The sequence below is a fragment of the Haliaeetus albicilla genome, chromosome 7 (assembly GCF_947461875.1).
Source record: "Haliaeetus albicilla chromosome 7, bHalAlb1.1, whole genome shotgun sequence".
NCBI lineage: Eukaryota > Metazoa > Chordata > Aves > Accipitriformes > Accipitridae > Haliaeetus > Haliaeetus albicilla.
In genome coordinates, this window is record NC_091489.1 from 38,619,364 (window position 1) to 38,632,091 (window position 12,728).

The window sequence follows — 12,728 nt, forward strand, 5'->3', positions numbered from 1 at the left end:
GCAATAATGCAACGTACACATTCTTGAAAAAGAAGGAAAAGTTATTTCAATAATTTTATTGTGTGCATCTACACAAGACACATTGTTGACGAGGTCACTGGTGAACCTGCAAAGCAAGAAGTCCCAAATCAGACAACGAGGTCAAAGCATGCTAGCAGAAGGCAAACAGTCTGAAAGCTCTGTTCCAACAAGAACACTTGGTCATGGTGCCCTGCGACAGCAGGGAGGACACATGCCCATGTACACTGCAGCCCTCAGAGACTGGAGAGCACACACAGCTTTCCTCCTCCGAAGGGCAACACTGCAAATCACTCTAGATCTGGAGAGCTGGTGTTTCCAGTAACGCCACCCAGAAAGCTGCTTGCAGTGCAAGTGACGTCCTCTGAAGCCCATCCAAAGCAATGTGGGAGTTGTCCCTTATACAGCGTGTAGCCATTTTTTAGCTCCTGACAAAGCACAACCCCGCTCCTTCACAGAGCCCGCTGCCTCACCTCCCTATGCATCCTCCCCTGCGGCAGGTGCATCTCCACCTTTTGTGTTTCTAGTGTAGATCACTTGGGCTCGGTGCTTGGACACCAGCTTGATCAAACCTATGAAAAGAAATTATGTGAGTACTGGAGGACACCGGGGATGTTGTGTGCCCTTCGAGAGCGGCAGACCAGACAACGTGCGATCGGAAACACCAGGGTACCCAATACTACACATGCTTATACAAAGCTTTTGTTCAGGTGTGGCAGCAGTTATGTCACAGACTGTACTTCCGGCAGTATCTTCTTGTAGCAATGCCACTGAATGCAATGGAGCCTCTACTCCTTGCTTTGGAACGCTTCTGAAATGCAGGATAAGGCAGTGGCTCATCAAAACCACGCCAATTTGAGTACTTCACACACCGCAAGAAGTTGTCTAGGCAAGCAAGGAGAAGAAAACATCCAATTCAAGCAGCTTATATTCTTCCCCAGTTTTGAGCGCTTACCTTTGCTGAGCAGCTCCTGGAGGGCAGCCCTAGCCAGAGAACCTCGAATCTTCAGTCTCTCTGAGACAACTGCAGGTGTGATGAGCTTGTAGTTGGGCACTTCTTTGCAGAGTTTGTCATAGGTAGCCTTGTCAAACAGGACAAGGTTGTTCAACTTGTCCCTCACTTTCCCCTTGGACCACTTCTACTTGAAAAGAGAAAAAAACCCCAATCCACTAAATCATCTTCTAAGCAATGACAAAAGATGAGCTTTAGGATGCCCCAAGAACTGCACCATTCAACGTCTCCCTGTCACATCCCTGATTAAAGGACTAATGAGGTGCCCCAAACTGTCTTTGTAAACGTACGTCTTGCAGATAATACCTACAGTATCTCCAAATAAACGGAGCAAAACCTTTGGTTACTCAGATTTAACACCATCATGCGCAACTTGCTGCCAGATGAAGAAACAGCCCCTCTAACAACACTATTGCACCCACCCGACCCCGACCCCCGCTCTTTAGGTCCGGCCACGCCGCACGCCTGGGGAGCCCGATAGTCTCCTCCGAGCCACCGGGGTCCCGCACCCCTTTGCTCTGCACAGCGTGTGAGCCCGGCCGCCATCCACCCCGCCCCAGCTCCGGGTTTTCACGGCAGGCTCCGGGGCGGGGGCCGCGGCTCGGGGCCTGCCGCCAGCGAGGCCGCCTCAGCAGGCACGTCGGCGCAGGCTCCGCCGGCTCCTACCTTCTTCTTGGCTTTGCCGCCGGACTTGTTGACCGGGTCCTTGTCCTTTTTGGCGGACTTGCCCGCGTCCTTCTTCTTCTTGTCGTCTTTGGGCGGCTGCGGGTGGGGAAGGATGGGACGGTCAGCGCAGCGGCGGGGAGCAGGGAGGGACCCCCCCCGGGCACTCCGCAGGGTCCTCCCGCCCTCAGGGAGCCGCTCGCGCCACCCGGCAGGTCCGCCCACCCCCCCGAGCCCCGCCGCCCAGCCCGGCCGGCGGTGCCCCGCTCACCATGCTGTGGCGGCGGCTGCTCCCCCAAGATGTCGGCCGAGAAAGGAAGCGGCGGGCGCGAGGCGTGGGGAAGCCCCGTGCTCTCGGGCGGCTTCCGGGGCACGGCGTGACGCCACTTCCGGGCCAGGGCGGCCGGCGCCATGGCGATCTTCAGCGTCTACGTGGTGAACAAGGCGGGCGGCCTCATCTACCAGCTGGACCACTACGCGCCCCGCGCCGACACCGAGAAGACGTTCAGCTTCCCGCTCGACCTCGTCCTGCGCCCACACGACGAGCGCGTCGTCGTCGCCTTCGGGCAGCGCGACGGCATCCGCGGTAAGGCGGCGGGCGGGGTGCGGCGGGCCGGGCCGGGCCGAGCCGACCGACCGACGCCGTGCTGTCCCCGCAGTGGGCCACGCCGTGCTGGCCATCAACGGCGCCGAGGTCAACGGGCGCTTCACGGCGGATGGGAAGGACGTGCTCGAGTTCCTGGGCAACCCCGCCAACTACCCGGTGTCCATCCGCTTCGGCCGCCACCGCCTCTCCTCCAACGAGAAGCTGATGCTGGCCTCCATGTTCCACTCGTGAGCCGGGGCGGGACGCGACGGGAAGCGGGGGGCGGGGGCGGAGGAGGTGGGGGGCGCTGAGGGCCCTCTCCCCGCAGGCTGTTTGCCATCGGGTCGCAGTTGTCCCCCGAAGTCGGGAGCTCTGGGATCGAGATGTTGGAGACCGACACCTTCAAGCTGCACTGCTTCCAGACACTGACAGGTACCATCCGGCCCTGGGCACCCAGCACCGCTCTGCTTCGCTGGGGCTGTCCCAGAGCTCGGCCTTACTCACGCTCCTGTCACCATGGCTCCAGGGATCAAATTCGTGGTTCTTGCTGACCCGAGGCAGGCGGGGATCGACTCCCTTCTCCGCAAGATCTACGAGATTTACTCTGACTTCGCTCTGAAGAATCCTTTCTACTCCTTGGAGATGCCCATCAGGTAGGAAAAGTCTCCTTTTAATAACATGGCCGCAGCCCCTCCCCACTTTCTGCCCATGCAGTAACAAACGCTGACTGCCCTTAAGGTAAGTGGCAAAGCAGAGCCAGAGGTTGAGAGAAGACACAGCACGCTGCTGCAGGGACAGGATGCTGACCTGTGTTTTTTCCAGCACTGTTCTGCTGGGGAAGTGGGAAGTGCTATTCCTTGGTACGATTGCCGCTGTCCTAACGTATCCCTGTGTGCTGGTTTTGGCTGGGATAGAGTTAATCACGACACCCTGGAGCCCACACAAGAAGCTTTAATCTTAATTAACAGCCAGGCCAAAGTTTGACAGTGGTCAGCCTGCCGTCTCCTGACTTACAGAATCTCTCCTTGGAGGATGCAGAGCCAAAGGATGTGGAGATCCCACCTTCCTTAGCTGGTTCCGCAGGTAAAGTCATCCCCCTCTGCTTTTCTGACTATTTCAGATGCGAGTTGTTTGATCAGAACTTGAAACTTGCTCTGGAGGTGGCAGAGAAAGCCGGACCCTTCGGACCTGGATCATAGAGGAAGCCTTGCCGGTTGTACGGACTCCTTTCTCCGAAGAGCAGGACCTCTCTCTTCCCTGGCTGGTCTCTCCCAGAGTTCTCTTCCCCCACAGCAGAGACTGTGTATCCCCAAAACATGCTTCATTATCTCCCAAGATACTATTTTATCCCCTTTGTTGTAAAATTTACCCTAAACAGACTCGTTACTACTGTTTACACTGGGCCACAGAGGTTTATTCTGCTGTTGTGGCTCCACTGCCCTCGAGTGAAGAAAGATATGGTGCGGGTCTGTGGCCTGGCTGCAGTCAATTGTTTTCTTTCGTTTCATAATTGTACATATGTATTTTTCCTGTATAGCTCTAACTTATGGTTTTGCAGAGGATTTCTGTGTAGAAGTAATAAACGTTCCTTCAAGAGGTGGATGGCCCTTTGTTTGCTGTTGGCAGGGTCAATTTGTGGCAGTGGCGCCTCAAGAGGATAAGCGGGTTTGGGTGGCTCTGCTTGTGCTGTTCTCTGTAAGACAACCAGAGCCCTTTGGACACTGCTCCATTTTTATTTCACAGATAGAAGAAGATCATATCATTACGTACAAAATGTAATTCACTTCCATTGTTTCAATTAAGGTTGGCTACCTACTCTTGCAACCAAGCTGTTCAGCAAAGTACCTGCGTGCAGGTTCTTCATGAGTTGAACTTGCCTCTTCCAGGACCCTAAAACAGTAAATTCTTCCAGGCAAAACCAAGAATATTCAACAAAATCCCCGTTAAAAACCTGAGTCTACTTATTGCAGAGTGCTGGACCTGACTGCTCAAGGCTGTAAGCGGCGGCTCTGCTAAGGCCGACTCGCAGAGGTAGCCCGATCCCCTACCCACAGCCGTGTGAGATGCAGCTCTTGACCAAAAACATCCTAGACTGTACCAAAAAAATACACACCAATGCTAGAAACAGGTGTTTTCGTGAAACCCAGCTGCAGATGCTGTGGGCCAGTGGTAGCTGTTGTTGCAATACCTGCTGCTGCGTCAGTTTTCCTGGCTGATTTGCAGAGCGCTCACTACAAGCTACCTTGGCAGCAGCTGCCACCCTTGCAAATCATTAACACTGTACGCAGAAATTGTGCTGGGCGGGATCAGTTCAACAGAAGGAGCTTCTCTAAATGCTCTCCCCCAAAGCACGAAGAATTTCTTGGAAACGTGCCTGTTTCTAAGTGCTATGGAGAGCCCTGCCACAGCACTGCATCAGTGTTCCATTTGTCCAGAGCAAAACACCTCCCTTGCTTCTCACAGCTCATCCCAGGTAAAGCTAAAGCCACGCTGCTCTCAAATCAGCCGTGAGGCTGAACTGGAATAATCATCTTTCACTGCCCTGTCACCGTTCCAGGGCAGTGAGCACGCAGGGAGTTCACGCCTAAGTAAACCGAGACGGCTGCGCTTACAGCAGCTGGATGGGATGAACGAACGCAGCGAAGGCTTGCTTCAGCAGCCCCGGACAATGAGGCTGAATTGACGGTTAATGGCTGAGACAAACAGTAAGGACAAAACTAAATGTGACAGCACCTGAAGCCAGTTGTTTTAGAGCATGTTTAGTGGAGAAGCTCGGGCTGCAAAGCCTGCCTGCCTCACCAACAGTGCTGTGAGAAGGAGGTACAGTAAAATCATTGCAAATGTAAACTAGCTGAATTATCACATCTCGAGGGAAAAAGTGATCGGTAGCAGGAACCTTGTGCCCTCAGGCACGTGACAGTGGATGAGAAATTGAGACATTTTTATCTAGGTTGCAGCAATAGGTAAACTCACTCCTAGGCCAGTTTAACAAAAAATGAGCATCATTCATGTCGGCGTGGGAGCATCCTTTTCACCCAGCAGCTCATCCTCAGTCAGCCTTCCTGGGAATCCGGCCCATCTTGGTGCGGATGTTCCGCAGGAAGAAGAAAGCCACCGTGCTACCAGTACAGGTGATTTCGGCTACCCAGAAGGCTGTGGCCCAGCTGTAGTGCTTGGCAATGGTACTGAAGGGTAGTCCAGCCAGAAAACCCCCAACTGTAAGCAAAAACAAACAGAAAACTAGCAACGCTTGTGCATCTCCATTTTATCTGCCATTACTTGCTTTTGCACATATAAAAATTCCTCAGGCCTGGTTTGAACTTAAAGCACAAGGCAAAAACCTGTCAGGTGCAGCAGGAAGCATCTCTGAGGCTTCCAGGTCTGTTATCTCTGCTTCTCGGGTGGCTTCCTGTGATCAGTAACTTGGCAGTAACAGGGGCTAGAGCACGCTTCAGCAAGAACACACATGGGTTTTGTTTGTTTTTTGGGGAAATGGGTGTTACTCACCGTTGGCCATGAGGGCCACTATGGCGTGGGAGGTGCCACACAGGTTGGCAGGAGCGCTTTCGTTGGCTATAACCCCAAACAGGGCGATTGGCCCATACGAGGAGAATCCAAACACAGCTCCCAGAGTCAGGATCCACAGCTGTCAAAATGAGTTAAGATCAGAAACAGGATCTGTGCATCTTACCACTGTCAATCAGCAGCTGCTAACAAATCTCAGATCCCATGCACAGTATGAGGGGGTTTTGACATTTTCAGGCTGACACCAGCTCCCTGGCTGCAGACAGAAGAGCTTGAGCCTGCAACAGACCCCACGTATGCACAGCCCAGGTGCATCTCCACCACACCATCTTGTTGGCCAGCACGAGCTCTCCTCTCTCCCACAGTTTTGCCCCCTACACCATGTACCCACAACATGCGCCGTTTTGTGAGAAAGAACCAGACCATCAGAGAGAGATGGGCGATGAACCCCTGTGAAATCACAGGAGAGTGCTGTAAACCGAGTCACTTTTAAAAACGATCCTGGAGACACCAACTAAAAGCTTTTCTCCTTTTAGATGCAAGCGATCGATCAGAGCATCTTTATTTGCAAGAAGCCACTATCTGATAACCTCTATGTGACTAACAAACACAGAAACAAAATAAAAAAACCCAACAGTTTGAACTTCAGTATTAGCTTACACTCTAAGAAAAACTACCTGGCTCAGCGTTTATCAGTCAGTTGTGAAAGGACAATGAAGCATAAGTAACTGGACCACCTCAAGATTACAGCATGCTTTTTGAACAATAAACACCATTTCAAGCTGCCCAGAAGGAAGTAAGTGCCATCTTATTTTCCAGATGGGAAACAGAAACAAAGAGTTAGGAAAACACTTCCCAAAAATTAAGCAGGAAGGCATCTGCAGGAGCAGAATCATTCCTCCTGACCTCACTCACAAGACCCCTTAAGTGGCTACATTTTACCTGATGCACAAACGTCCTCAGAACCTTTTATAGGAGAACTTAAAAGTTTTATATTCAGACTTTTTAAAGTCAGTAAGTGTAATCAAATGATTACAAGAAAATAGTTTCTTTTACAAAACTTACAGTAATCTCTTCTCAATGCCCTGGTTCTAAGCTCTGTAGTGCTAACCAACCTCCCAGGACAGGAAAAAGGCAGATCAGCGAAAGGAGAAATGGGCAGAGGGAGAAAAAATGCAAGGCAGAAACCTCGTGCTCTTTTAGGCCTGTAAGATCAGCTAGAGGTTGCAAGGCTACAGTCCAGAAGTGATTCTCCTGAAGAAGAAAAAAAGGAAAGGAGAAAAGAGGTTTCATTTATTTAGCAATCATGAGGGCAGATGCAAGTCATGTCTACACTATAGCTGGTAACGCAGGCAGCAGAAGCAGTCCAAACCAGACTAAGTTAGCCTACTTCTCTGTAGCACAGACAAAGAAAATGCAAACTTACAGTTCTTGGAAAGGCTGAAGAGAACAGTCACACTCCCTATCATCAAACTCCTCACCATTAAAGGGCCATCCCTACAACCGATGGCCAGCTCCTCGCGCATGGATTACCTTGGGAGAATCGCCTGTGACTGTGACCCGGAAGAGAAACATGGACACACACATCCCGGCCATCATGGAAAGCAGCAGCGCGTGCCGAGGATTTCCGTAGCTTGACAGACCCACCTGTAACACAGGAAGAGAAACTGAGGGTCAGAAGCTGGAAGGACTCCTTCCCTTTTATACTCGTAGTGACTAGTGCTGTCCACACAGCCCCGTCAGAAACAGGGATGGCGCATCGATAGCACACCTTTTAGCAAGATGTCTTGGTCTGGCGTAAGGACTGCCTGCAGTCAAACTGTGCTAAACAAGCAGCTCTTAGCGATGAACGATACTTCTCTTTTATCAGCTGCGCCCTATTTGCACCCTGAATTTGGCTTCAGATCCCACCACTGGATTTTAAAGTAGCGTTTTGTTCAGCCAGAAGACAACTGTCAATAACCAGCTCTCTTTCAACTCAGAAATCCAGAGAGCACAGTAAAGCCGACAAATCAAACAGATCAAACATCTTCAGCCTGACAGGCGTATTGCAATCCCTAACATCGGCGTACGTATTTCCCAACACCTTCTAAGGTGTTCAGCGGTCATTCTCATGCACATGGCAGATCTGGGTACGGGCCCATTTCTCTCAGTTGTACCACACAGTGGCAACACCACCTGACTGAGCACCCTAGTTAAGCTGCTGAGATGGGTCATGTCCCTCCCAACCTACCTCTGCAGGAAGGGAAAGAGATGGGTTAAGATCAAGAATGGTCTGATTTTCAAAAGTCCCATTTCAAAGCAGGGCAGTTTAGACACAGAACTGCATCCGCAAGAAGAGCTTGGGAAGACAGAAGAAAGAAACATGGTACTGAGAATGGCTGTTTTCTTGTGTGAGGCAGCAGCTCCCTACCTCTGCGTTCCGGGTATCCCGAATCTCCAGAGCAACACAGACAAGGGGAGCATTCTGCTCCGCTACTGGTGCAGGTATAAGAGGGTGGGGGGGAGAAATCATCTTCAAGCACTCACAAAGGAAGCCAAAACAAACTGTAAAAGTTCTGAAGCAGCTCAAATTGACGCAGTGTCAACTGCTCAGCACGTCTGAGGGCACAGATTACTTACTTTTGCTACTGCTCTGTCAGAAAGGTATCCAGCAGCAATGCTTCCCACCAGACCCCCAATCTCCAAGGCACTCATGTAGGAACTACCTAGAATGGAGGTGAAGCAAAGCGCAGGCCATCAGGTTCAGTCACGACAGCAAAGCTGATGCGTGCTTTAGACCAAGCTCAGCTGCTGTCAGCTCACAGTAAGCTCAGAGCAGCTCTGCTGGACAAGACCCTCCAGCTCATCCTTGTACAGGAACGCCTGTCTGCCAGTCCTAGGAGGACCCTGGCATGGAGGCACTTGGTGCACGCGGTAACTTCATTACCGAGTTATTTCAGTGCCTACACGCATCTAGGTAGACAGTTAGGAGGCAGGCAAACAAGTCCCTCAGATGGAGGTGCCTGTGTCCTTTTGCTGTACCCAGTCGAGCTCTGGGCAATACCTCCCAGACAGCAGCTGCAAGGCTTAATAATGCAGCTTTGCATCTTACCCACGAGCATGGATTGTCCCCTCTCCTGGATCAGGAAGAGCTGTCCCCAGTCAGTACAGCACGTTTTCACGCCAAAAACGACCAGGTAGCCTGTTGAGAGCACCCAGAGGTACGGCGAGAGCAGTAGCTCTGTCAAAGTGCTGTTGTCGCTGGAGGAACCTGGAAGGAAGATCAGGAGGAGCGTTACTACTGCTTGAGCACAGCTACTGAGCCACACCGACTCATCGGCACTACAGACAGATCTGCAAGCAGGATTCACGCAAAAGGACATCCTTACAGAGGGAGATATTCATGGCTATGGGTAGTGAATTGCTTTACCTCCCCCTTGTTCTGGGTTTGCTGTGATTTCAGAATCTTTTCTGTCAATTGATTCCATGTTCATTAAAGATTTCAAAAGAATAATCAAAACCACTACTTCCAGTAATTTTCTGTATTCTGGTCACCAATAAACCCTTCACAAAGGTTGTTAGAAAAATTATCTGCTTCTCCAGACACTGTGCTAACGTTTCTAAGCTGTGCCTGTGAAAGCCACTACACAGACCCAAGTAAAGATGCTGACTTTCAGGTGCTACCTTGATCTTTGCATCAGTCTTCCAGGAACACCTACTAACCTACCCTCTCCCCAGGAACGCTCTGGGAAAGCAATATTGTTTTCTTACACGAAGAGGTCAAGTCTAGCAGCACAGGCATCGCAGGACAGTGTGGAAGATAGGCTGAGTTTCCACTGGCCTTTAAAATCCTACAGCAAACCCGTGTTGCAATTCCCCTCTACCTGTTCTGCTTTCAGAGAAGCACCATACTCAGTGGTCTGAACAAACATTTACTAACTAGATGTCCTAGGTTAGGACAGAAAACACTGAGCAGAGTCCACCGCCAGCCAGGGGTCAAGAGGACCCACAGCGGGGTGAGGGGAGAACTGCCTGTCCTCTACCAACACGGAGGACAGGGAGGTCAGGCTTAAGGAAGCATTCTCTGCTGTTGCGTTTCTTCTCTCTCTAGTACCCCCACAGAAACTTGGCTCACAATCAGAGCAAATGAAGTCCCAAGAAAACCGGGGCACTGTTGGTAGGAAGATGTTATGCAGACAAGGAGATGAAAGAGCTAGCCACGAGCGTCTCGACGACACACAGGCAGCTGCTGGCAGGCCAAGGAGCAGGACTAATTGGTGGTCAGGCTCTTCCTCTGCTCTGCTGCATTTTGCTCTGACAGTCTCAGAAGCCCATACACTGGCCCCTTCCCACAAAATTTACCCAGGGCTTGGTTTATGTGATTTGTAACTTCAATGCAGCAGCTTGACAGTTACCAGAATAAAGCTGTTAGAAACAGCCACTAACATGTACCTGCCAAGCAGTGATTTTGGAACTGGGAAGGATGGAGGTCTCAGTACACCAAGAGCAACACATCTGTGCCAGAATACAGACAGAAGGCACTACACCTTCTCCTGCAGCCGCCCGCTTACAGTGAAGTCTCATGCTCACCTTTCTTCCCTTTCTTGGCTCCTTGTTCAATATTAGGTAGCCCAACATCCGACGGCTCATTTTTAATCAGAAGAAGGCAAACAAAAGAGACAACCACGCAGATGAAGCCAGAGAAGGACAAAGTCGTGCGCCAGTCGTAGTTCAGAGACATGAGAGCAGCGACAATGGGGCCTAAGCCTCCAGCCAAGTTCATGCTTGTAGACAGGATTGCCCACCAAGTCCCAAACTGGGAAGGCTCAAACCACTGTGCAACAACAAGAAAAATGGCATGAGGTCTGAGAAAGAGAGTGATGCTGCACCTGAAAATCCTTAATCAAGGCCCACACTGTGGGTTCAGGGCAATTCAGACCCAGATCTACAAAAACAGGTAAAGGGAGTGCCCACTCTTCGCTACCTCAGTCATGCAGGGAACACCAAACGTTACGCAAATGTCAGCCACAGGAGCCCGACAGGTGCTCACACAGCGAGCCAGCTCAGAGTTATTTCCATTTACAGACCATGAAACTGAGACGTGGGCTGGGAGAGGCAAATTTAAGAGCACACGGTTCTGCGTATTTGCTTGCTAGGAAGAGTGTCCTCCTGGAGAGGCCTGCTGGCACAGGACCGTGCACAGATACGCAAAGAGTCACAGGGTATCTTTAGGACTCACTGTTGCATTAAGTGTCAGGCACGATCAGCTCTGCATTGCAACCTGCCCTCAGAGCCAGAACCACTTGGGTGGTTGTTGTTGGCAGGACAATGTCCAAGAGCTACGTTCACTAACATCTTCAGAAACGCTGTCTATTGTTTCTGTTATTTGGGCCCTTCCTTTCCGTGCAAGCAACCACCCTGGATGGTCCTTTTCTAGCCAGCTAGATGAGGCTAGATACCTCATGGAAGGGCAATGCAGCTGTTTATCTTCCTCCCCGTCCCGCAAGTACGTGCATTCCTGGATTTTACGTCTTTCAAGAGAGGTTAGCACACAGCTGACCTCCCTCCCTTCTGTCCTCAGGCAGAAATCAACCTGTTCCATTTAGATTGTCACGAAACCCAAGCACACGCAGCTGAGAGGCTTGACTCCCGCTGCTCCTCCGTATGTTACCTGGTTTTCTACCTGAACAGCCTGCAATTTACAATTCCCGAGTTCCCTGGGCGTGCAGGTGGAATTCTGCTCATTGCCCCTTGCCCAGCAGTGAACCACTGCGATGGCAAAGAGACAAGCAGACCTCTGCCTTCATACTTAAAATACCGGAATCCAACAAATTATGACTCTTCCAGTGGAGAAGGTCAGCTACCAGGAGATTTACGTCCCAAGCCGAGATAGAATCGAGCCACTTAAACGCAAGGGCTAACAGACTTTTGGAATCTTTGCTAGAACAAGCAGAACCTTGCGCACGGAAACTCGCTCCGCAGGCAGAAGAGAGCGCAGGTAGTGGTTTCGACCTCCTTGGCTTGAAGGAGGCAGGAACGGGTGCGAGCTCCTCTGGATTGGGAGCAAGCGCTCCCGCAAGGCGGCCCGCCCAGACCCGCTGCCGGGACAGCCGAAAAGAGCCGCACGAAGCGTCCCCCTCGCCTCTTCCAGCAAACACTTACTTTGCGCAGGATCTTCCCGCAGGGCGGCCAGCCCAGCCCCTGGGCCAAGCCGTTGAGGAACCAGAGCCCGGCGAAGGCGGTGACGGTGGAGCTCCAGGAGAAGACCACGTTGACCAAGCCCACCATCAGGAGGCCGGAGGAGAAGAGCCAGCGGGCACTCAGCTGGTCGGAGAGGACGCCGCTGACGAACTTGCTGATGGCGTACGCGGCGGACTGGCTGCTGGGGACGAGACCTGCGGCGGGGCAGAGCCCGAGACGCGCCTCAGCCGGGCGGCACGGCCACCCGCCCGCCCGTTAACGCCGGCACCGAGCGGGCAGGGCGGCGGGGGGGGAGCGGGGGGGCCGCCGGCACCGGCACTCACCCAGCTCGTCCTTCCCCAGCGGCACCTCGGCCATGACGGCGGGCATGACGAAGGAGAAGGTTTTGCGGTTGAAGTAGTACAGCGTGTACCCGACGAACATGGCCGCGAAGATGACGGCCCGGTAGCGGCCGTACCCGCCGCCCGCCATCCCGCCGCGCTCCTCGGGGGCCAGGCGGGGACGGGACGGGACGGGACGGGACGGGACGGGACAGGCGAGGCGAGGCGGCCGACGGCCCGGCCCCGCGAGCCCGGCGGGCGGCGACGCCGGAGGAGGGAACGGGCGGAGGGACCGGCGAGCGGAGCGCCGCCGCCTCCTGCCGCCGCCCCGCCTCCTGCCGCCGCCCCGCCTCCTGCCGCCGCCCCGCCTCCTGCCGCCGCCCCGCCTCCTGCCGCCGCCCCGCCTCCTGCCGCCGCCCCG

The 12,728-nt window shown here is 52.9% G+C and overlaps 3 protein-coding genes across 4 annotated transcripts; 1 reads left to right on the top strand and 2 right to left on the bottom strand.

The window, feature by feature from the left end:
• Positions 1–41: 41 nt before the first annotated feature.
• On the bottom strand, positions 42–2,106 carry RPS25 (ribosomal protein S25). Its single transcript, XM_069787822.1, has 5 exons — positions 1,965–2,106; positions 1,697–1,792; positions 974–1,157; positions 492–590; positions 42–106 (listed from the first exon to the last, which is right to left on the bottom strand). The coding sequence occupies exons 1-4, from the start codon at positions 1,965–1,967 to the stop codon at positions 496–498; spliced, it is 378 nt and encodes a 125-aa protein (XP_069643923.1). The 5' UTR covers positions 1,968–2,106; the 3' UTR covers positions 42–106; positions 492–495.
• TRAPPC4 (trafficking protein particle complex subunit 4) lies at positions 2,105–3,875 on the top strand. Its single transcript, XM_069787821.1, has 5 exons — positions 2,105–2,279; positions 2,353–2,527; positions 2,608–2,711; positions 2,806–2,932; positions 3,400–3,875. Exons 1-5 carry the CDS (start codon positions 2,105–2,107, stop codon positions 3,476–3,478), a joined length of 660 nt encoding a protein of 219 aa, XP_069643922.1. The 3' UTR covers positions 3,479–3,875.
• A 117-nt stretch (positions 3,876–3,992) lies between these two features.
• SLC37A4 (solute carrier family 37 member 4) lies at positions 3,993–12,633 on the bottom strand. 2 transcript variants are annotated; one of them, XM_069787817.1, is made up of 9 exons: positions 12,311–12,633; positions 11,949–12,181; positions 10,377–10,620; positions 8,899–9,057; positions 8,427–8,512; positions 7,338–7,451; positions 6,993–7,058; positions 5,787–5,925; positions 3,993–5,495 (listed from the first exon to the last, which is right to left on the bottom strand). In XM_069787817.1, the coding sequence occupies exons 1-9, from the start codon at positions 12,456–12,458 to the stop codon at positions 5,329–5,331; spliced, it is 1,356 nt and encodes a 451-aa protein (XP_069643918.1). In that variant the 5' UTR covers positions 12,459–12,633; the 3' UTR covers positions 3,993–5,328. The 2 variants fall into 2 exon arrangements, with proteins under 2 accessions (XP_069643918.1, XP_069643919.1); XM_069787818.1 differs by lacking the exon at positions 6,993–7,058.
• Between the last annotated feature and the right edge of the window lie 95 nt (positions 12,634–12,728).

What these genes read in the sequence shown, in the direction of transcription:
- RPS25 (XM_069787822.1), bottom strand. An exon ending in GCGGCAAAGCCAAGAAGAAG is followed by an intron (nt 1,158 to 1,696) that starts GTAGGAGCCGGC and finishes CTTTTCAAGTAG; the next exon opens with AAGTGGTCCAAGGGGAAAGT. An exon ending in CCAGGAGCTGCTCAGCAAAG is followed by an intron (nt 591 to 973) that starts GTAAGCGCTCAA and finishes TTCTTTTCATAG; the next exon opens with GTTTGATCAAGCTGGTGTCC.
- TRAPPC4 (XM_069787821.1), top strand. Translation starts at nt 2,105, where the DNA reads ATGGCGATCTTCAGCGTCTACGTGGTGAACAAGGCGGGCGGCCTCATC. An exon ending in CTGGCCTCCATGTTCCACTC is followed by an intron (nt 2,528 to 2,607) that starts GTGAGCCGGGGC and finishes CTCTCCCCGCAG; the next exon opens with GCTGTTTGCCATCGGGTCGC. An exon ending in CTGCTTCCAGACACTGACAG is followed by an intron (nt 2,712 to 2,805) that starts GTACCATCCGGC and finishes CCATGGCTCCAG; the next exon opens with GGATCAAATTCGTGGTTCTT.
- SLC37A4 (XM_069787817.1), bottom strand. Translation starts at nt 12,458, where the DNA reads ATGGCGGGCGGCGGGTACGGCCGCTACCGGGCCGTCATCTTCGCGGCC. An exon ending in GGGACAATCCATGCTCGTGG is followed by an intron (nt 8,513 to 8,898) that starts GTAAGATGCAAA and finishes CCTCCATTCTAG; the next exon opens with GTAGTTCCTACATGAGTGCC. An exon ending in AGTGGCCCTCATGGCCAACG is followed by an intron (nt 5,496 to 5,786) that starts GTGAGTAACACC and finishes TTTTGCTTACAG; the next exon opens with TTGGGGGTTTTCTGGCTGGA.